This window comes from Amborella trichopoda, chromosome 7, assembly GCF_054954075.1.
Source record: "Amborella trichopoda isolate Santa Cruz 75 chromosome 7, AtrichopodaSantaCruz75HAP2 v2.0, whole genome shotgun sequence".
NCBI classification, from domain to species: domain Eukaryota; kingdom Viridiplantae; phylum Streptophyta; class Magnoliopsida; order Amborellales; family Amborellaceae; genus Amborella; species Amborella trichopoda.
In genome coordinates, this window is record NC_142342.1 from 31,310,188 (window position 1) to 31,334,861 (window position 24,674).

The 24,674-nt window shown below is 40.2% G+C and overlaps 1 protein-coding gene across 5 annotated transcripts in view; it reads right to left on the reverse strand.

The window, feature by feature from the left end:
* LOC18426518 (histidine--tRNA ligase, chloroplastic/mitochondrial) overlaps positions 1-24,674 on the reverse strand; it is a 59,078-nt gene that overhangs the window by 6,685 nt on the left and 27,719 nt on the right. For 2 of the 5 annotated variants that reach the window (XM_011622206.3, XM_006833162.4), the window contains exons 6-10: positions 23,997-24,089; positions 22,261-22,335; positions 20,857-20,974; positions 13,882-14,024; positions 12,747-12,875 (exon numbers count right to left, since the gene is read on the reverse strand). In XM_011622206.3, the coding sequence (XP_011620508.2) occupies positions 12,747-12,875; positions 13,882-14,024; positions 20,857-20,974; positions 22,261-22,335; positions 23,997-24,089 (558 nt within the window). The remainder of the gene's footprint in view (positions 1-12,746; positions 12,876-13,881; positions 14,025-20,856; positions 20,975-22,260; positions 22,336-23,996; positions 24,090-24,674) is intronic. The other 3 variants (XM_088872547.1, XM_020662534.2, XM_088872548.1) reach the window with 3 other exon arrangements.

Genomic DNA, 24,674 nt, shown 5'->3' on the forward strand with positions numbered 1-24,674 from the left:
GTGGTCCAAAATGGGTTTAGGGAGGGCGAAAGCATGGGATCTAGGGAAGAGGCGTCCCAATCAAGGCCAAAAAGAAAATGGTCCAGTTTGGATATGGAGGTGCTGGAGAAGTGGCTCAACAAAGTGAATTGGGCTCCTTGAAGAGCGATGTTGAGAAGGTTCAAATAAAATTTGCGAAATCAGGCAAACTCTGGGAGATACGAGAATTAGTAATGTGCACAAAGGACCAGTAGGTGACTTTAAAATCGCCACCCAGGCACCAAGTGGGATGGGGGAGAGAGGGCACGAGGTCCAATTCATCCCAAAGTTGTTGCCTGATGGAATCTAAGTTGAAGCCGCCATTTGCATTGGAAACCATCGGGGATTCTGGAAAGCAATATAGTAACAAAGAAGAGGGCTGTGGGAGGAAGTAAGAGCATGGGCAGTGGGGTCCCAGATGACCCAAATACCTCCAGAAGTCCCTATGGCAAGCAGTGCTCCCCACTGGCATGGTTTGCGACCCCAAACATGACGAATTAACTGCAGAGAGGGAAGGGGAAGTTTGGTTTCAATGAGGGCTAAAATGGAAGGGCGAAACTTGAAACAAAAATCCCGAACAGCATTGCGTTTATTGGGACCTAAACCCCTCACATTCCAAGAGAGGATTAACATAGAGGGGATTTTGGGTGTGAGACGCTTCTAGGAGAGCATCTAAAGATGGGGCCACTGACTGAGACAAAGGCAGCAATAAAGCATTTCAGTAGAGAGAGGCGGGACAGCCAATCATAGTTTACGCCAAAGATGAGTTGGAGATTTCTCTCTTGCCTTTGCTGCTTACCCTGAGTCTTAATTGTGCATCTGCCTAGTAGAAAACATGAAATGGTCCTTCAGGACCATCATATTGAAATCACATTACTTTCAGCACCTCACAGACGTTGCCCTGGGCAGTATCTGTGTTGTCAACAAAGTAGAGTCTGCCGATAAGAGGGAGACAGGGGAAGAGAAACTAGGCTCAGCCCAATCTCTAGAAGAGGGTACAGAGGTGGACTTCCCTGGTAAGGGATTAGAAGGAGGGGGGAGCTAAAATGGGAGGAGAATCACTCGAAACAGAGGAGGGTGGCAGATGTTCAACGGACAAAGTGGAGGGCCAGGAAGTCAGAACTGGAGTGTCAGTGGAGGAGACGGAGAGAAGTAACCGGGTAAGAAGGTTTGGAGGGGCAAGAGAAAGCAGCGAGAGGAGGGGGTTATAAAAGTGAGGGTTGGTCGAGAGGAGGGGAAAAGCAGGGGGAGAGAAGAAGGCTAGGGAACACCAAGGGTAAAGGAGTTCAGGGGAGACAGACCCGGGAAGTCGATTAGACCAATTGGGGGAGGGGGGGAGAAGGAAAGAGGGGCAGAGGATGGGGGAAAAAGGGAAGGGGGAGAGAGATGGGTCTGGATGGCAAAAAGGAGGGATAGAGGTAGAGAGCTGGATAGTAGGAAGGTGAGAGGAAGGGGAGGGGTAAGGGCAAGGCAAAACCTGCATAGAGGAGAAAGGAGTTAGGAATGACAGATGGGGCCCCCGATCTTTGACGAACTGCACCGAAGGAGGAAACGCGAGCAGAGGAGGCGTCTGGTTAGATCGTGCATCACTGTGATCCATCGGGTTGGAGGCTGTGAGAGAGCGAGGGAAGGGGGGAGACTCCGAGGAGGAGGGAGCTGAGGGAGGAGAGAGGTCGAGAGCAGCAGCCCTTCCGAGGTCCAAAGAGGGGATAAGTTCTGACAAGGAGAGGTTGACTAGAGGTCGTAGAGGGGAGGGGGGAGCATGAGAAGGGGTATAGACAGGGAGGAAAGAAGTGGGGTAGATCCTGATAAGGAGCACAGAGGAGAAGTAGTGCATAGGGGATGACAGGTGAGAAGGTATTGGAAGGGACGGCATATCAGGTACACTCGCAGGCTCAGTTGTCATCAGAGGGTACGGGGAGGGATGTGAGGAAGGGATAACGTTTGAGCATTGGAAGGGGGGGTAGGGGGGTACGTGGGATAGCGAAGAGGGGGTAGTCACGCGGGTAGGGGATGAGAGGGAAGAGAGAGGGGATAAGGTGGCTGTAGTACAGGGACAAGAGAGGGAGTGTGTGAGAGGGGAGGTACAGATGTCGAGAAGAGAGGGTATGATTGACAAGGGTAGGGTGAGGGTATGTGTTCAGGAGGAAGGGCGAGGGTCACATGGGTCGGAGAGGGTAGAGATGAGGGGGAAGCAAGATAGTGGAAGGACAACAAGAAGACGGCGGGGATGCAAAAGTAAAAAACAATGTGCCGCCATTGCGTGGGAAGAGGTGCGGGGGGGTGAGTAAATAATCTCGAGGGAGATGAAGAGATAGGGAGTGGTTGTGGAACCATAGGATGGATGATATGAGTTGGCCTTTCGATGAGGCATTGGATGGCCACAATGGTTGCGGTAAGCGACGTCAAGACAATGTGGTCCATGAATCCCGGTGGATTGAAGAGGGGCTACCGTGCTCTACAGGGGAGACATGGCAGGTAGATAGTGGAAAGGCGGATACCCAAGAGAGGAACCGGTAGAAGGAGCCTTCCACATCCAACTAGAGGAAAGGGGAATGAATTGGGGTTCGAGGACCTCAACCAGGGTTAGAATGGAGCAATAGGGAAGAGACTTCGCCGATTTCCAATGGACGGCCACGTACGCCCCACAAGAGTTACCGATGCTTCTGAAAGTGTTAGGATTCCTAGCGTGGAGCGGAATGGAGGCGGTTGTAAGCCAGACCCACTGCCTCCTGAAAGCCCCTGCTCCAGCAACCAATGGCAAAGAGAGAGGGTGGCTCCCTTAAAGGAGAGAGATTGAGAAAACTGAAGAGCATGAATGCACTGAGTTCAGAAGGGAAGCAAAAGAGAATAGAACCGTCAGAGAGTTTTCGACACCCCAAATCAGGTGCCTGCCACAGACGCTGTCCCTATTTCTCAATACCTATGAAATCATCAAGTCGAGGTTCGAAGTGACCGACTAAAGCAAAAAAGAGTTGAAGTTTCGGTTCTGCTGTCTTATCAGTCAGTATGGAGATAGTTTAGGTTAGGGGACAGGGGGAGGCAAGGAAGAGAGGGAGGGGGATGGAGAGGTGGGAGGGTGTTGGACGAAGGGGAAGGGGCTAGCTGGGTGGAACCAAAGGCTAAGGAGGGGCCAGGGCGAGAGGAAAGTTTAAGGGAAAATATCTCCATACCCCCTATTTTTAGGTTCCATTTCACAATAGACCCAAGGTTTTAAAAGATATCTTGAGGCATAAAAATTGTAGATTTTATTTCTTTCTCTGAGCTATCTACTCTCTACATCTCTCCCTTGTCCTCTCTACTCTCTCTTTGTCTTCGTTTTCTGCAACTGAAAAAGCGTTGACCATATGCCTCGGGTGGACCTTCACCAGAGCCCACCACCATTATCCTCATCATCACCATCAGTGATTGATTATACCTCCCTTTCATCCTCACTTCCTTTCTCACCTTTATTAACAATTTCTCTCTCTCTCTTTCTCTTTCTCTCTAACTCAAGGTCTCGCTAGAATGAGACTATAACCCCCAAAAACACCAAAGAATTGTGCACGAGATCTCCCAATTGGGTTCTTTAAAAATGGGCAATAATGGAAGCTGCAGGCGTCGACACTCCCACCACCACCATGCTCAAACACCAAACTCTTCTACCCCTAGTATTTCATCCCAAGAACCACAACAACAACAACCAGATCAACAGCAATGGCAGCAACAACAACAACATGTAAACCGCTATGTCTTCGCGACCGCGACCCCTTGCACACCACCCCAATTGCCAAACCCTAACCCTAACCCTAACCCTAACCCTAACCCTAACCATGATAGTTCGCACCCATTCTCAAACCCTAACCCTAACCATGATACTTCGCATCCGAATTGGGGCTTTGGTGCGAGGCCTCCGAATATGCCCCATGGTCCCACCCAGTGTTCGCAAAATCAAACCGGAATGGTTAACCGGACATGGGTCAGAAAGTGGTTTAACCGGCTTAACCGGTAAACCAATCGATTCAACCGTTCTAATCGGGCAAGTCTTGGGTGGTCATTTAAGTGTTGAAAAAAAAAAAAAACAAAAAAAAAAAAGAAATACAAAAATACAAAAATATGAAAAGCATATAAAGAATGATTAAAACAAAACACATTCAAATGATGTTGAAAAATAATGAAAAAAATGGATTTTAATGAATCAATTTGTGCCTAAGGGTATTTTTAAAATTTTGTAAAAAAAGAGGAAAAAATATAAAATTGAGTATTAATGCCCAAAACAATTTTTAATCTTTACCATAATGTAAAGAATATTAAAAAATGCATTAGAAACCAAATTACTTATTTTTGGGAATTTATATATATGTTTTTGAATATTTTTTGTTTAAAATACCGGTCGATCACCAAAACCGCCCAAAACTGGAACCGACCAATGGCGGTTCCGATCTAACAGAACGGTTAGCGGTTAGATCGCCCGGTTTTTCCATCATTCCTTAGATACCATAGGGAACGATGTTAATTGAAGTAGGAGACACTCTGAGAATTGAGCTTGATGGGGAACACCCAGGTTCTTATTTGGTGGCATTAATGGATTCATGGATTTCACGGAGGTGAGCGGTTATCAGGTGGAAAGAGAGGGGATCGAGGAAACACAAGAGAAGAGAGAGTGAGACGCAGGAAGAGAGAGAAAGAGAGAGGTTTGGGGTATATAAGTGAAGAGAGAGAAACGATTGGGTTGAATTTCACAGAGGTGAAAGGTTATCGGGAGGAGAGGTATTTGGAGAAACACTAGAGGAGAGAGAGAGACACACACAGGAAGACAGAGAAAGAGAGAAGTTTGGGGTATATAAGTGAAGAGAGAAAAAGGATTGGATTTAGAAAGAACATGTCTTTCTCAGATTTGTTTAGGTTAAGAAATAGGTTTAAAGTGGCCAGGGGATTAGAAGATATCTTTTGAAATCTTGGGTTTATCAAGAAATGAAACCTAAAAATAGGGAATATGGAGATATTTTCCCAAAGTTTAACCAAATGGGCATAATTGAGGTAAAGCGGTGAGCGGAACATGCCCACCCACGCGCAAACGCAAGGTGTCAGAGAGAAGGAACAGCCTGACGACCAATCTGTTTGCTAAGGGCTGATCGTTGGACCTTTCATATGTTGTAGAACTTCACAAGAAATGCACGTATCTTCGAGGATATATGTGCCAAAGCAAGGGCTCTTGCACAGATCAAAGTGTTGACAAGTTCTTGGGCCGAACACCATAAAGATTTTAAAAACTTTTCCACAACTGATTTCTTTGGCAACTGGATCGAGCTTGTGGAGGTCAGGTTTCCTCAAGTTCCATGCTCCTCCCTTTCTCATTGGCCAAATTAAAATCAATCTCAACAAATGCTCCCTAGGCAACCACAGTTCTGCTGGCTTAGGGGATGGGTTCAACCAGGCTCTTCTTGCTAAGGTTATGGTGGAAGAGGGGTTGAAAGGGGTTGACAAAGGACATGGTAAAAAGAGGAGACCTTGAACGCCACGGAGTATGAAGGAGACCAAATGATTTTGTCGGCCCATGTACCTTGAAGATAAATACAGCTGATGAGTGCTGAGAGGGATGCAAACTGAGATTTCATGGTCTAGCAAAGCCCTTCTAAAATTTAGGCACCACACTCTTGACCCACCATGAAATAAAATTGCTAGGCTATAATAAAATTCTCTATTAGTGGAGAGCAGGAACAGTACATGGAATCTTGTCTATAGCGGGGTGTTCCCGATCCACATGTCAGACCAAAACTTGACCCTATTGCCCCTTCTTGGTCTGAAATGCATGTTGGTTTTGACGGGGTTGAGGCTTACCAAGATTGAGCGCCAAATACGCAGAGGCTTGGAGGTCGAGTTTGCCATGGGCAGCCTTAGGAATGAATCAATATGGTACTTGTGTCTCACTGTCAACTGCCTCAAATGGTTTTCTTGAGTGGCTAGATACCATCACCATTTCCCAACAATGCCCTATGTTGTAATTTCCCAGATTGTGAATGCCAAGAACACCCTTCAATTTTGGGTGACACAGTGCTCCAAGCAATGAGGTGAAATTTTTGGCAGCCCCCAATTCCTGACCATGGGAATTCATGAGTTTTTCTAATGGATAGTATAGAGGCCGGCATATGGAAAAGAGACATTTGATAGATTGGTAGGCTTGAGAGGGTGGCCATGATAAGAATCACCCGGCCCACTAGAGAAAGATCTGCCTTTCCAACCAGCAAGTTTGCGGTGGTACCTCTCAATTATAATGTTCCATGATGGTTTCTTGCGTTTGCCAATGAACAAGAGCAGACCAAGGCAATTGGTGGGGACTAGCTCGACTCTGCATCCCAGCTTACCTACCAAAGCAAGCTTAGATTTGTGTTGGAAGCAACTCCCATAAGTTTTGATTTGGCCAGGTTAACCTTGAGTCCCAAAGTGAGCTTGAAACACCATAGGAATAGACATAAAGTGTCCACTTGTTTCTCGGTAGTCCAACAAAAGACGAGTGTATCACCAACGTACTACAAGTGTGAAATAACTGGACTTGAGCTCCCACACTAAAGCTCTCTAGAAGGCCTTGCTGGTATAGTCTATCAATGGATATGCTAAATACTTCTACAACAATGGCGAAGAGGAAAGGGGACAAGGGATCTCCTTATTGGTCAGCCCTCGAGGATGAGAAGAAACCTTTTGGTGTGCCATTGATAAGAATAGAGAAATGTGAACTAGAAATGCACCCTCTAATCCATAGCCACCATTTGTGGCCAAACCCCATCCTCGAGAAAACCTCATCCAGTAAATTCCAGTACACATGATCATAGGCCTTTCTGACATCGTTTCAAAACTACGCCGGCCATAGGCCCTTCTAAAATCGAGTTTCAGAACTGTATCAGAGGTTTTGGTACAATGTATGGAGTGGATATAGTTATGGGCTACGAAGGCTCCCTAAAGGATTTGCTCATGCTTCACGACAGCACCTTTTTTTTAGGTAAGTCAGTGGGGGAGAAGGCCCCCTACCCGTTTTTTCATTAATAAAAGAGCAAAGAAAAACAATTAAGATACAACCCTATGGTAGGGAAATTGTGCTAGATCACGTAATAAAAGAGAGGAAAGAAAATCTGGTGGTCTATGGCGCCACACAGTAGCACCGGGGCCAGCAGCTGCCCTCTTAGCTAAGGCGTCAGCAACCATGTTAGCCTCACAAAAGACATGCGTAATAAACCATCGATAAGAAGACAGTATAGTGCAACGATTGTCTACAATCGTCTTTAGCCTCCATGGAGCATTGCATCGATTCTGAATGAACATTCACAAGCAAGGCCGAGTCACTTTCAATCTGAATTGGAAAGCAATTACTTTGAATAACCAATTGAACTCCTTACTCAAATGCCATGAATTATGCATGATTATTAAAAGCAAAACCAAAATGCTTTGCGAAAGCAGCAATAAAACCGCCCACACTGTTCCTGATAACTCCACCACCACCTGCTAAACCTGGATTTCTCAAGGAAGCACCATCTATTAAGTTTGTAATTATGAGTCTCAGGAAAAGACCACGCGCTACCGAAGCAAAGGACTCAGCCCTATGCTGCTGCCAAGTTATCCGAAGGTTACCAATGATGGCCTTTTCTAATAAACGGAAAGACCACTTCTTAACTTCTGCTATTGCCTGAACATGTAGGGTAATCCTTTTCACAATAAGCTCTCTCCTGGTGGGTCTTGACTCAAAAGTTCTTCTATTGCGCTCTTCCCAAAGAGGCCAAATAGAAGTAAAAAAAAGGGAAGACCAAATATTGCGAAGTCCATGTGATTTAAACCTGAAAAGGAACCACCACCTAAGTAAATCAGGGATAGAGGTACCGAGGACAAACCTTTTTCCACATCTCCAAGCGAGTGATCTCCATACACCATGCGCAAAGGCACATTGGAATAACAGATGAAAAGATTGTCATCATGGTTACTACAAAAGGGACATAAAGAGTCCAGTTGCATGCCTCGCTGCTGTAATAAGAATGAAGTGGGCAATCGGTTATGCAAAGCCAGCCATGAGAACCATTTCGTCCTTGGGTGGCATTTGGAGGACCAAAGTGCACGGAAAATAGGATGTGATGAACCTTGATGCCTAATAAAATCCCATGCCCTTTTAATAGAGAATGATCTATTAGCAGAATGAATCCAGACTAGTGAATCCTTCATGGGCTGCATAGGGAGAGTATAAGTCTCAACCTCTCTTCATATATTCCTCAAAAAAACCGATGTGGGATGTGGCAGAACCCAAGCTTGAGGTACTCCTCTGATAAGTCTGAAACCCTCCTCCCTGCAGCAGTCCCCAAATATTCCTGAATGTTATCATCGTGGAAATCTGAAAGTGATTGACCTGCTAACCATGGTCCTTCATGAAATCCACCATCTGACCATTACCAATATTCCACTGAACATTGCCTCTCAAATGAAATAATCCAAGTAAAATCCCCTTCCATGCATGAGAACATCTTCTTCTGCCTTCAGCCTCCCAAATAGAGGAATTTCTAAACTATCGATGTTTGAAGAATCGTGCCAACAACGAGGAGGGATTTTCCAAAATCCTCCATGCTAACTTCATCACTCCTGCGATATTGAAATCCAACATATCCCTTACCCCAAGACCTCCTTCAATCATAGGGAGGCACACTGTTTTCCATTTTATAAGGTGGACACCTTTTTTTTCTGCTTCACCGGCCCATAAGAAGTTCTCTACAATCTCTCTATCATATTACATGTTTTCTTCGAGAGAATGAAGGATAACAACCAAAAAACCGATGGAGCCCCCAGTATAGACTTAAGAAACTGAAGTCGACCGGCATATGAGAGGCACAAAGGCTGCCAAGACCCAATCTTACCGAACACCTTACCCACCAGACTATGACAATAACTGTGCCTTAGATGTCCACGAAATAATGCTAAGCCCAAATAGCGCGCAGGAAGAAACCCTTCAGCAAATTTTCACTCCCTTAGAATTCTCCTCCGTCCTGCCTGTGGTGCGCCAAAGAAAAGACCTTGCTTTTAGATGAGTTAAGAATGTGACCAGTACTCCTCTCAAACTTATATATAAGTTTACGCATAGCTGTGACAGAAGAGATGGATGCCTCACAGAAAATTAGCACATCATCAGCATAAAAAAGATGAGAGACCCCATAGTCACACCCTGAAGGAAACGCCCAAGGAACCATGCCTTGCAACATAGCACAATCAAGCTATCTACTAAGAAAATCCATGACCACCAAAAAAGGATAAGGAGATAGAGGATCCCCTTGCCTCAAACCTCTCTAACCTTTAGAAAAACCTTTAGGTGAATCATTCCTCAGAACAGAGAAAGAAGTAGTGGAAATACACAAGTGAACCCAAGAAACAAATAACTCAGGAAAACCCAAAGCATGCATCCTACCCACTATAAAATCCCAGAACACTCTGTCATATGCACTGCTCAAATCGATTTGCAGACACATTTTAGGCCGAATTGAGTTCCTATGGCAAATAGACATGAGTTCGTTTGCCATGAGAATATTGTCAGTAATAAGCCTACCTTTCAAAAATGCAGCCTGTCTAGGGTCGATAAAATCAACAAGAACAACTCGTAGGCGATTAGAAATTATTTTGCCGATGATTTTGTATAAGACATTATGCAACCCTATAGGTCGAAAATCTTTCATCACCCTAGGTGCATCCACTTTAGGAATCAGACAAATAAAGGTGGAATTGATTTGCTTGAGTAGCTTACCCCTAGTGAAAAAATCTTTAAGGGTCAGAAAAAGATCCTTTTTAATGACTTCCCATCCAAACTTGTAGAATTCCATTGAAAAGTCATCTGGTCCTGGAGAACTTTCATTTTTCATATCCCAAATGCATGCTTTAATCTCCTCCATAGTTACTGCGTCCACTAGTTTGTCCTTCTGAGAAGAATTGAGATGAAATGGCAGCAAGACCTGATCAACCATGTGAAGGTCGATATTGCTCTCCTGAGCCAACAAGTCTTTGAAGTAGCCAATCATATGATTTTCAATATCAGCCTCAGTAGACAAGAGATTCCTATTATGATCTTTCAAGGAGATAATTATATCAGTCCTCCTTCTGACCACAGTCGATAAGTGAAAATATTTGATTCTCTCAGTCCTCCTTCACGATAGCACCTTGGATCGAGGAGATGACCTAGTTCAGAACTGCATTGAGACCAGAGACTAGGACTTTGGCTATGACTTTATAGGAGCTATTAAGGAGGCTAATTGGTCTAAATTCTTTAATATCTTCAGCCCCCTCTAACTTGGGAATTAACGAAAAGAAGGTGGCATTCATGGTCTTATGGATCCTATCCTCTCATGGAATTCTAGGAATAAGGCTAAGATAAAAGGGTGCAAGAGTTAAAAAATTCATAGAAGGCTACTAGAACCCATCAGGATCCGGGACTTTATATCTGCCAAGTTTCTTTGGCTGCTATAAGTATTTCACTATTTCCTGCTATAAGAAAGGGCATTCCACCCAGGCAGCCTTATCCGAGGGCAACTTCAAAAGATAGGGCATCCATAAAAGGTTTCGGGGCTCTATGGGCAGCAAAAAGATTTTTGAAGAAGACTATGGCTACCTCCACTTCTAGAGGTTTATTGAAAAATGTGGCCCACCCAAATATGGAAAATGGAGATCTTGTGCCTAAAGTTGACAATCGTGAAAGAATTCAATGTTACGGTCTCCAAATTTCATCCCTTTTTTTCTAGAACTTTGGTACCAAAATATCATTATCCTTCTTCAGAGCTAATTCATAGCATTGTGTCAAAAACGGTCTGCCCAGTGCCTAGGCGCCAAGGGGACCCCAAGGCACATGCCCAAGCGTGGGCGGCCCTCATTGGGCCAGTACCTGGGTGCTCCCCTAGGCAGCGCCCAGGACATGTGCCCTTTCTTGAAGAAACTATTATTTTTCACAGGTCATTATTGTGAAAAAATTATCATTTTTCAATAAAGCCAAAAAAACATCCTTTCAGAAGATTTTGCTTGTTGCATATTTTTCTATTTTTTCAGACATTTTCTCAAACTTCTCCTTTTTCTTTTATTTTTCTTACTTTCTTATTTTTTTGCCTAATGCCAATTCATACCCTGTGAAACACAAACAACCACTTCAAGTTGTTCCCCTATTGCCAATTTCTGAACCTGGCTTAAGAGATGCAATATGATGTTTTATTTATCCTGATAACTCAAAAAATTGGTTGATGTTTTCATAATCATAGGAATTCCATTTTATTTTTGTGCAACAGCCCATAGTAAATGAGAACAGAGAATAGAGGGTATGTGGTGCCAAAGGCGCATTTTTCACTCTAAAAGTAAAACAGGGCGCCCACCTAGGAGCTGGGCATTAGGCGCTAGGTACTGGGCACTAGGCACCAGGCCAGCCAACTAGCATTTGTGGAAACCTTGATTCGCAGTCCACCTTAGATTTGGATCTACATTAGAGTCGAACTCTTCAATCCTTCGCAGGATCATGTTTCTGATGGTTTCGAAGTTGCCTGGAAGATGTTTGACCCACTGTTTGCGGAAGCGCTTTAGTGGATGAAATTTCTTTTGGAATATGAAACCAGCTCAGCCTTGGACTAAGAAAGAGTTCCACCATTGTGCTCCCAGTTAATGGAGTTCAGGTTCTTCGAACGACAGACTTCAAATCTAAAGGGCCTCTTGCCATGGCACTTGGGAAAGCATTTAGGAGGAGAGCTTGTCGTCGGTATGGGCTTTAGTAGAGCGAAGGAATGGGTTTCAGGAAATCATCCTATTCGATAGAAGTAAGGAACCGGGCGAGTCAGGAAAGAGGGGTTGATTTAATGGTTCGACCAGGTGAAGTATGCATCATTAAGGTGAATATCAAGTACAAGGATGAACTCTGAAAGTCGACCATGGGGCTAGTGAGCATAGATAGGAATTACCCCGATGCTTGCATAGATATGTCACTAAACATTCAAGATCATCTCTGCCAAGACCAAGGTTCAAAAAATGGACATAAACAGATAAAAACAAGACTTGCCCGTCTCCATATTGTTAAGTAAAAGCCATTATATTGGGAAGTTATATGTTTAACCAAAAAACAGAAACTGGAGTACAAAGGGCAAAAAGTTCAAACAGATAAAAAAGAAGAAAAGAAAAAAGGGAGAATATTCAGAAAAAGGAGATCATATGGGGAACATTTTTTTAAAACATTATGATATTTTTTAAAGGAAAGTTTTTATAAAAATAACGATAATTTTTTTTTTTGAGGAATTATAAAAATAACAGTCATTATTTACAACATTTTGAAAATAACAGCCATTTATGTTTTCTAACATTTTTTATGACTGAAAACTGAAACCCAATATCACAGCCAATACACAGTTACTTGATGACCTTTTAACCATTGATTTTCCACCCTGTGCCCACTACCTTCCTATATCCCTTAGGTTGGGGTCCGTTAGTGATATTAGACTGTCATTTTCATGTCAAAGTTATCTCAACTTTCCTATAGAGAGATATCTAAGCCTCATAAAAAAATTTAATGCTCTAGGCCTCAAAGAACTTCGGCCATTTGAGTTTATTCTAAATATTCATCACTTTCATAGGTTAAATTTGAAAACACACAGCTTTTGTCTTGAAACGTTGGATGACATGATCATTTTTTGCTACTTGACGATGGATGGTTTTCCGTTTCCATTTCTTTATGACAAGAGATAAATCTATGAAGGTTTAATTCTTACTTCAAATATCACAGCATCTCCAAAGCCAAAGCCACAAGCTGGAAGGTCTTCACCACCAAGTTTTGAGAGTAACTGGTCATATCTACCACCACCACAAATTGCTCTTAACTTCCCTCCTCTATCAAAGCCCTACAAACAAAAGAGAGAAAAATGACATTCACATTTATAGTGCTAAATTGCTAATTGCCTCTTGAATGATATGACTCTTCTTTTGGGATAAATGAAAGAGATATGGTCATCCACAACTAAGGAATGCCAACAAGCTGCTGGTTCTGCTGGTTCTGCTGGTTCTTGTCCAGTGAAAATGTAGGCATAAGCTCAACGAATAATGATTTGGAATATCAAACGTGTAACATTAATAGTTATGATGATGAGGTTAATGTTAGTATCCCCAAGAAACAAAGTGGCAAAAGAAACAAAGGGGAGAGATGAATGCCAATAAGGTCTGCTGAATCAAAATTTGTGATGCATAACGGGAAAACCCAAAACAGCAGCAATGAAAAGAATGCGAACAGGAAAAGGAATAAAGGCAAATGCAAAAGAACCAGACAGAGAAAACCAACAAAATGAGAAGAGGAGTTAAAATATTGTATTTAAAAAGGTGTTCCGAAGAAGAGTCAAGTTTCTAAATGGAAATAAATAGCAAATAAGTTAAACCTTTCTCAAAATAATAATAATACTAATAATAATAACTGCAAGGAAACATTCTTTAACATATAAGTAGTGATCAGCAAGTTGATGTTTTCTGTCCATAAAAGCTAAACAGAAGCAAGTACTCAAGACAACAAACATAGCAATGTTGAAAACAAAGGCGTCAAATTCTCACGTGGAAATGCAACAAATTGAGCTATTCAAGTGTGAGCTAAACAGTGGATTTATTGATTATTTTGGAATATGACATGGTTTCATGGAATTCAAATAGCTATCTCCTTTATCACACCGATCTTCTATAAAGTGTACTATAATCTCTCAAGGAAAACATGGAACAGAGAGAGAAATAGAAAGTAGCACCAAAAGACAAAAGGCAGCCAAGCTGTTAGTGCTTTAAACACGATCATTCAAGTGAAAAACCCTTATACATTGGAGGTATGCCAAATAAATAGAGATCTGAGTCTAAGTGTCAACATAACAATACCTCAAAGACGACCCCAGTATAATAGGCAAGGCCACGGACAATAGAAGCATCAAATTGAATCCAATTGGAACAACCATACTGTTCAATGAGCAAGAAGAGATCTTTCAGATCATCAACAGCATCAGCATCTGATCCGAGTGCTTCTACATTGCCAATGGAAAGTTATCAAGAAAATTTCATACAAATACACAAATTTTGCTTCTAAGAATGTTTTCATACACTGGCTTTAGATTTGTAATATTGGTTCATAATTTCCAAAGATTTATTATTACAATTTCAAACCCTATAGTCAGTAGCCACATTATCTACCTTACAGCCCATTGGTGAAACTTTTCTCCTAGGTTAAAATTGTTGGTTCTTTTGTATGTCTCTGATTAAAGGAAAATAAAACAATAATACTAAAGCCATCCAAGTCTGTCAGCAGTTTGAATGTAACAAACATCAGAGCTGCATGAAGATATCGTATAAAGATGCAAAAACTACATAAATTTCATAAAGCTTGTAATGTCCAGTTTTAGTCTTATTCTTGACAACTCTTAGTAGTTTTGGACTGTTGGTACATTGGCCAAAACAATTTCATGTCGGTTGAAATGGCACGGACCTATAAATCTTCAAAGAAACACATTTTTGGAAGGAAGTAGCTAGCAGGGATCAGAATCCAATTGGCTCCTATAGCTAATAAGTACAAACTTTACATCACAATTGATCGGGCAATCAATCAAAATATCACAACCACAAAAACAATTTCATTAAAACAAACGCTCTGGCATTCTTCAGGTAATGAGACTGATAACAATTTAACAATAACAATTTTCTAATTCCTTTCCGCAGATGAGTGCAAAATGTGCCCTATTGTGTGTGCATGTGTGTGTATGTGTGTATAGCAATGAAGTAAATATTCTCCCCCATTGTATAGTGCGACACAAGCAAGCATTTCAACTTTTTTTGTTGTCGCATGTCGACGCATGTCAACAACGGGCAACATTCCACCAACTCTCCATCCCCACATATTGCACTATATTATGTTCCCTTCGAACATGTCGACACCTCTCAAGGAAGTGTCGCTTTTATGGACATGCCTTGTCCCTTTAATTACATTATTAAAAAAGCTTAGGGGAAAACCGTGTTTTGCCTTGCTGGGATTTGAACACAAGACTAATGCCAAGATAAGGCTCAATCTACCAAGTGGTATTTGTAGGTTGAACAATATGATAACAGTTTACTTTATCAAAAAAAAAAAAAAAAATGATAAGCAACATTCAATATATATACCTCAAATGGGACAAATTGAATAATGTAAAACAATTTTTGTAGCCCCTCAAAAATCAAACCAAGGATATTGTTTGGGAAGCCAATTCTTCCTACAAAACCTTATAGTTCTACCACCTACACTACACAATAGTTATGACTGCAGTTTCAAAAATTAAAAGTACTATAAAAAAAAAAAATTTATTTTTTATTTTCAAACTTTTATTATATACAAAATAAATAATTTATCATTAAGACATGTGCAGACATCTCAAGGAGATACTAGGATTTTTGGCCCATGTATTAGACACCACAACACATACTGGACACGGGCACCTGTGTCGAAGTCCATGCAACACTGGTCCCCTAATGCAAGACAAAGTAATTTCTTATTTTTAATTTTATTCAATTTCAAAGAATCGATATTTTAATTTCAATTTTAGGGTTTATTTTTAGGGCTTTTAAGTTTTTTTTTAAGGATTATAGGGCTCTTTTATATTTTTATTTACTATTCAAGGCTATTGTTCATAATTCATAGGTAGTATCCACGGGGTATTGTTCGTGGGTTACTATTCACCGAGGTAAATTTGTTATTGTGAATTTTGTGTTTAAGTTAGGTTTTTTGGGTCATTTAATTATTGTATGGACATTTAATAACTTTGAACTTTAAAATTACAATATATAATAGGTGTGTGGAACCTTGAGGGGTCGTTCCACTGATTTTTAGAAATTAAACAAGAAAGAAAGGCTTAGGGTACTGGAACCCTAGCTTTGGGTAAGGAGGAAACCCTAGGTTTTTCCTAGTTATTACTTGTGTTTGGTTTTTGTACTGATTATATTGCCTTTTCAAATTTCCCTACATCATCTGCAAATTGCGGCTCTGGTTTCATATAATAATAAAATAGATGTCGAGAAGCCTCTAAATGCCAAAAAATTGGGTTTCAAGTATCCTACTCAATTTTCAAGGACAGTCAAATTTGATAAGTTAGGTTTTTTAGGTCATTTAATAATTGTGTGGACATTTAATATCTTTGAATATTAAATTATAATATATACATGGTGTGTTGGGCCTTGAGAGGGCCAATTCCACATGACTTTTAGAAACTGAAAGATAAAAGTTTTGGAACCCTAGCTTGAGTTGAGGAAGAAACCCCAGGTTTCTCCTAGTTATTGCTTGTGTTTGACATGTTTTCTTACTTATTTTACCGCTTCATCAAATTTCCATACATCATCTCCTTCACTATAAAATACAAACTTTCCATCACAATTGATAGAGCATCATCATTATCATCATCATCATTATCAAAGCCTTTTTCCAATTAATTGGGGTCGGCTACACAAATCCTAGTCCGACATTCTACTTATTAAGGGTCATACCTCAATGACGCCACAAGTCCTCATATCTTTATTTACTATTTCCAACTATATCCATTTGGGCCCACCCATTGCCCTTTTTGAGTCTTCCACTTGAACTAGCTCGCACCTCCTAACAAGTGTTGTATTGGGTCTGCGCCACACATGGCCAACCCACCTAAGTCTAATTTGTCTCATCTTATCACCTATTGGTGCAAAGTTAGTCTCACAGCTGTCCTATAGAACTTGCCCTTCATGTTCATCGGTATGCGATCACATAAAACTCCTATTGCACATCTCCACTTCGCCCACCTAACTCTAATTCAATGTGTAACATCTTCCTCAATCTATCCATTTTCCTAAATTATCGACACAAGATATCAAAAATGCGCTCTTCTTGATATTCTTTAGCCGTCAATCTTAACTGCTTCCTCATCACTACTCTTATTATTACTAAAATTGCATTCTATATACTTTGTCTTAGTCCGGCTTATTTAAAAACCTTTAGATTATAGAGTATCCCTTCAAAGTTCTAACTTTGTATTTGACATTGTTTCGGGTCTCATCAATAAAAATTATCTCAACTACAAACACCATGCACCATGGTACCTTATCTTGTAGGGTGCCTAGTTAGGTCATCCATATTTAAGACAAAGAGGCATGGGCTCAATGTTAACCCCTTATATAACCCTATTGCCATTGAAAACTCACTCATCTCTCTACTAGTTGTTGATACACTAATTAGCGCTCCCTCGTATATATCTCTCATCAAATTGATGTAGTGACTGGAGACTCCTTTTCCATAACCCATCAAATCAAATCTTGAGGTACTCTATCATAAACTTTCTCTAGATCAATAAAGACCATGTGGAAGTCTTTTCTCTTCACCCTAAACTTCTCAATCAGTTGCCTAAGTAGGAAAATACCTCGCTTGTTGACATCCATGGCATAAAACCAACAATTAATACAGCAATTCAATCAAAATGTCACAACCACAAGAATAATTTCATTAAAACAAACACTCCAGCTTTCTTTAGATAATGAGACTGATAACGATTCCAAATCTCTAATTCCTTTCGATAGAGTACACGGTGTGCCCTATTGTATGTGTAATAGTGATGAAGAAAACATTATGTGTATTATACAGAGTGACGCACGCATATGCACATCAGCACACATGTGCGCATGCACACACACACTCATATACACATGTATATTATACGTGTGTGTGTAGAGAAAGATTTGATAGACCAAGCGCTAAGCGGCCCATAGCCAAATTATAGGTCAAGTGGCCTATAACCACAGTATAGGTCAAGCGGCCAAAACACCTAGCTAGGGGGATTTTTACCCCCTGAAAATTTTCAAAACATGTTTGATTGACATTACAATTAGTTAAAAGGAAAAAAGGCAAAAAAAAAAATTTGAGGAGAACATTCACTACAGTGGGATTCATTTAGACCACTTTTAGTGTGCAAGCTCTTTTGTCTTTATCTTTTTGAGATTCATCACTGAGATGAATTAAGGAAATCCACAACTTTTTTGGTCAAACAACATTAACACTTTCTTTAAAAAAAAGAAAAAAAAATTGGGGTGAAATAAAGCCCTCTATGGCCTCATGGCTATGGCAACAAACAGATTGTTGACCCAATCAATCATTTTCACTCGCAAATCCACATACACACATAAACAAAAACATAAACTTCATGTTATTTACATGCACAGACACACACAAAACACATGCAAAACAACCACAGGCAGACATCCCACGGTTAGAAACTTCAAATCATGTATGCACGTATCTAAATTAAATCTCTCTTATCTTTATACTTTGCATCTAGTTGCCAGATGGAGGGGGAAAACAAATTTTAGGAGCCACATTCAGGGATTTAAAGGATTTTTTTAGCCACATCAGTTGTAGAATACTGACAAAGTGGGTTTAGGTCATAGAACTCAACCGACACTTCCAAAAGCATTTTTGATAATGGAACAAAACATTACACCCTGCAGAGGTTGCAATATCATTTTAGGGATAGAATAGTCTTTTGTTGGGGGAAAAGTTGTTTGTTTGTGATTTGAAAATATGGAGTCCTCTTTGATTAAGGGTAAAAGCATCAATTTGAGTCAAATTTGAATTAGGAGTCCTATTTTAATTAGAAGTAGTATTAAAGGCATCGGAGTTAGGGATTTAGCCTATAGGAAGGGATCATTCCCATTGGGTTTGAAGTCATAGTCATGATATTCTGATACATTGTATTTACTGGTTTGAACAAATGAAAACTTGGAGCTTGGCATGGAGACCATAGTTGTTTTGGTGGATTCAGAGCTACGCGCACACACACTCAGATCTACGTTGAGTTGATTTTGCATTGAGTTTTGAGTCTGAGGAAGACTATAAGGTAGTCTAAAGGTTGAAAGAAATTTAGTAGGAGCTCTGCAAATTGCTCCTATGGTAAAGTGTCTTCCTCAGTTCTCAAAAGACATGCTGCAAATTAGAAACAGTGAGATGTGGTGGGATAAAGCACTCAGCCCCAAGATGTATCAAAGGCAAGAAAAGGCCCAGCTGTGAAGATACTCTTCAAATTCAGGAACAGAGGCCAAAGTGTTAGGTGCGACAAGCCTGGGCATCAAGATGTGTTAGTGACCCAAAAGGACAGAACACATCTTTATGAGGCTATACCAATTGAAGTTTCAGACAGACAGGGGTGTTGAGTTATATATGCCTTGATTGGTTGTAAACACTGCTCTGTTTATTTTGAGATAGATCTATTCCGCATATGTGAACAGATTCCACAAAAGAACTTCAATTTGTAAGGTTAATGTAGATATTGAAACACTTCTCTCAGAGTATTGATCAAAGCTTCAGGCGGAATTGGAGTTCTTAGGTCAGTTATGAGACTGCTGATCTCCTCAGCATACTGATTTCACATATGTAGTTTCCAGCTGATACACAATAATTCTTAGATGGACGAATAGGAATTTTGACACCTAAGGTTTCCTGCACGGCTCTAATACCATGTTAGAACCATAGTTACCGGGATCTCCTCCCTTGCTTGGTGATCCATTGCATAACCTCGATTCTCTCGATCCTGGAGCGGATCGCGTCTGAAACTCAATTTAATGTTTTCGGGATCTCGCTCCATCTTATAAGGGAACAAGTTCCTTACAATTTAATTTCACGTTCCTGAAAATTATAGGATCCAGTTTCCTAGTCTTATGGTTCGCACTCCAGAGTGCATTGGGATCAAGATTCGAAAATAATGGAACATAAGCACCATACATGGCATCTAGATTCCAGCAATGATCGCTTTAAAGTTCGTTATTTATTTCATAGAAGGACTAAGCCTACATGTTATTGGTTAACAACACCGGGAGCTACATTTTAAAGCCACGGATCCTTATTACCTACACGAGGAACTCGCGAGCTCGCTCCTATAAAAGTTATTCGACGCTCCATAATATTTTGGATCACTTTTAGTAATGTGCTCCTTGAGTTAAGAAACTCATGCCCTTGGGAACTTCGCTTCTTACGTATAGGATCTCGCACCTTTATATAATAATTCTCTATCTCATGTAATAAAGGAGCTCGATCCCCAACACACATGGACCTCGATCCCAACCTTTGAGGTTGTACGGGCAGTGATCCCTAACACAGGAATCTTTAGTATAGCTTCGATCTGCCAATCCCACCCTCGATCCAGGAACCGTTCCCGTTCCCGTACCCAACAACTATGGTTAGAACACTAGAATGCTATTCATAGAAGAAGCACAGCATACTGATTCTAATGTAATTTTATGACTAATAAAATTCTAAGAAATGTCCTTTTTATACAATATATAATACTAAAACTTTTCACGTAGATGTATCTTACATACATGTAGGTTCACTATAGAGAATTGTTCAGATAAAAATACACCAACAAACTTAACTACGGGCCGTAGAGAATAATCAATAAATAACACATGCTATAACAACTTAACTACATTTTAGGTTATTGCGATAAATAACACAAGCAGATTTCATATCATAATACAAGCGTTGCATGAGAGGCTAATATATAACTTGTAATGCCAACAAACCAAATAATAGCAATTGGAAACTACTAGGTCGTTTCCTATTATAGCACCAGACCTAAGACTTTTACAATCTTTCTTGTTTTGTTTGAATGTTATCGATCTTGTATATTGAATAAACGATGACTGTAATGATGGCACCAAACCTAAGACTTTTTACGACCTTTCTTGTTTTGTTTGAATGTTATCGATCTTGCATATTGAATTCTTATATATTGAAAAAAAAGATGACTGTAATGATGGCATATTAATCCATGAAGTTACATTGCTAATTAAACAAAACTAGGAGTGATACTGACAAACCTTCTAGTTCAGGAACAGACTTTAGAGATAAGATTTGAAGTAATCCATTTATAGCTTCCATCGGTATCCCAACCATTGTCAATTCCTTCTCAATCTCCTCTTTAGGAATTTTGTCCATCTGTAAAAATATTCATAAAAGAGAATGTTCACACAGTTCAAAGGTTTACATCAGCATCATATTCAACTAATTCTAACGCAACAATACACAGTGATAGAGGACCTATAGCTAGGTAGGCCAACAGTGTTGTCAAATAAACAAATTGATAAAGAGGTGATAAGCCATGATTTTATTCAACATAAACGAGTTTTACAGGAATGCTTATCAATGGTAACAATGTTGCATTATGTAAGGGGTGCAATTACTTCATCAAAACACATCTAACACAATGACAACATGCTTGTAACTAATCTCTCCTAATACAGATCTGGATGATGCACAAGAATCATGATGTCACACACCCAAACATGAGATTCTCGGTTGCTACATCTGCAGGGGAAACAAAACACAAGCGAATAAAGCACTGAGCTTGAGAACACCATAGTTCAAAAGGTCCTTATCTACCACAATTATAATTACATCATTAGTATCCAAGATTGTAAAAACATCGGGCAGCACCCAAGTGGTCACTGGGGTCTAGGTGCCTAGGTGCGCTAGGCGGGTGCCCAGGTTTTGATGAACCCGATTCTCCCAAACATATATAAATACATGTGTTTCCAAAAGAAAATATGCATATACATGTAATATTTATGTACATATATACATATATGTGCGCTCCTAGAGCACACACCAACATGCAAACACACACCCATATCATTTGTGCCCCATCTTCGATCCTCAATGTTTTGGAATCATATCAAGTTCTAAATTACCCAAAAATTTCTGTATAGTTCAAAATGAATCCAACAAAAAACAATTTAAGGTATTAGATGATTTTTAAAACTTCTAGATTTCTTTCAATATCAAAAAAAAAAAAAAAAAGATTGAAAAATCGTCAATCTTTTATGATTTTTGGAAATAGAAACCCTAGAACAAACTTTTGATGGTTAGAATACACCCAATCCTTGTTTCCCCTTAAGAGGGGCAAAAATAACTTGAATGCCCCTTGCCGGAGGACATCGTCCACCCCCAGGCAAAGGGCCAACTAGGCAGGCACCAAGGCCTAGTTGCCACCTGGGTGGCCGCCCAAGAAGACCCACCTAGGCCTAGGCAGGGCAGTCTCGACCCATAGGCAGGCAGGCCTTCTGCTTAAGTGGAAGGCAGGCTGTTTTTTTCCATCTATCTTAATATCCAGCAAAATGACTCACAAGATAAGGCCAAAGCTAATTTCTGTTATATTTATTGTTTCCTATTCATTAAAATTGAGACATGCCAGGTGAGGGCAACAACCTTCTGAATAAACTAACCTTATCAATAATAATGCATACTTTCCCAAATAATTTCTCAGGTATACTATATCGTTGAAGTACTGCTTGTAGAACCTGAGTCAAGCACAAAAATTATCACCCAAATCAATCAATAATTAAAGGCTTGAAAGTCCTCATGTGCAAATTCTCCTTAATACCAAAAATGGAACATAGACGAGAACCACATCAAAAAGTGGGTCTTACTATAGGAGAACATAATAATCAAATAAGGCAGGAAATGCAGCCAGAAATTTTTTAAGGAGAATTTTGTTCTAAGAAAGTGTTACAAACTATAAACCTACCTACCTAGCATTGTATGAAAAACAAAAATCAAAATATGTGCTTGGCAAGATAATAGTAAAAATTTATACAAGTTTGAGGAATGTATTTCAAAAGCATATCTAAAAAGAATCCTGTGAATACAGAATTTCATTAGATACTTCAATTATCTAAACAAAAGAAGCAACACAGGCAACTTGAATATCTCCACAAAGCATGGTCTATAAAAACTAAAGTTCACATCTATCTTATAACCTTAACCAAAAACGTCAGCAGATCCAAGATGGCATAATCATGCAACACCATTAAACAGGATGTCAGGGATGAATACCCTACGTCCTCCAACAAAAGGTCTAGCTCCTCTTCTGTGGAAACCACTACTCCAAGGAGGCCACTTGACCATAGCAACTATTGGTCAACCAAAACTCAAGTGCTACTTCCCCCCACTACCCATCCCCTTGCTCTTCCCATTAGCCACACCCATGCCCCCAAGTGTTATGCCCAACAGCAGTCCAGGCCATCTTATCATTCTCATCCTCATCTGAATCAATGGCATCAACCACCTCACCCTAACATCAGTACAATTCCTCACAAACCCCAAAATCCGAACATCTCTACTGTTTGTCCCAGATCCCAAAACCCCATTCTCTACTGTACCTCAATAGGCTCTAGAAAATGTGCATAACATTATAATCTGGATGCTGGTGTTGACTGATTGTTTACAATAGGCTCTAGAAAATGTGCATAACATTATAATCTGGATGCTGGTGTTGACTGATTGTTTACAACAGGCTCTAGAAATGTGCATAGTGAACCTTAAACCTCTGGAACATCAGCACTATAGGGGGTTGCTCCAACATTCTATACTTGCACAAAGCAAATCAGGACAAAAAAACAGATTGCCAGTTCACTTTGCAGCAAACCTAATCCTTCAACTACAGAGACTCTAACAAATAATACATGTCATTCATCAACCAGCAGAGATCAGTTGTGGGCCATCCTAGCTGATGGCTTCAGATCAAATGCTAGAAATTAATGTCTTCTCTCCAAATTCCTATTCAAAAGTTTCGAAGCAATGTCACCAGCAAAAAGGGACCATATAACTATGATATGCCACTCAATGGTAAGAAACTACACATAGAAATCCAATAATGTGGGAGTTATTTATGCATCCAGCATTTGGTTATCATAAGACAGGTTTTGAAAATCTGCGGATGTGTTCATTTAGGACGTGCCAGCCATTTCAACAGGGCATAACTAGCTTTCCTACAAATCCTTGAAGCACTTAGACCACCTAAGAAAATATGGGAAAGCTAGATAGAAATCAAAGCTAAAGAACATGGAAACATGGAAAGGCTCCAACATGCACTTGAGTGACTTCAAGCATGAGAGAAACATCAAGAACCTCTTCCTGTCACAATTTGAAAGCATAGGTCAGAGCCTCTTAGAATGTTGACCTTACGGCTAGAAACCTTGAATCCCACATCTGATGATGTGATTCCCAATCTCTTGAACAATATCACAATCGAAAAAATCAGTTCTGCTTCAGCCTGCAGAAAAACAATAATACAAACAAGAAAATCAACACATTTTGCTCTCGGAAATCAAATATAACACACTGACTCAAGATAACAGTAAATGAAGCAGCATATGTTTCTTATTTTTTTTGTCAAGAAAGATAATTCCCATCCTGCCTGTTCCCAACATTATCATTACAGTCATCGATATATTGCAATTAAATCGATAAATAATGTAGCAATAATGGGGACTTAACTTCCATGGAAGCCATTGAGTTTTTTTAGTTTGATAAATAATACAGCAATAGTGGAACACATAAAAGCCAAATAGACCTCTCTCTAGTTAAGAAGTTAGATCAACCATCATGTAAAGACTGCAAGGTTATCCCAAAGAGAGTTTGACTACCTAACATAGGCTCATGGTCATGGACATCTACATAAAGACATGGAGGAGAAAAGGTGAAAGTAATGGGCATCCAAGAACTTGGTGGTGGAATTTAAAGAATGAGAAAATCGACTTATTTAGGGATAAATTAGTTGAAGAACGAAAATGGAACTTTGAACATGATATCAATATAATATGGAATGAGATGGCTGAATGTATCAAGAAAGTGGCAA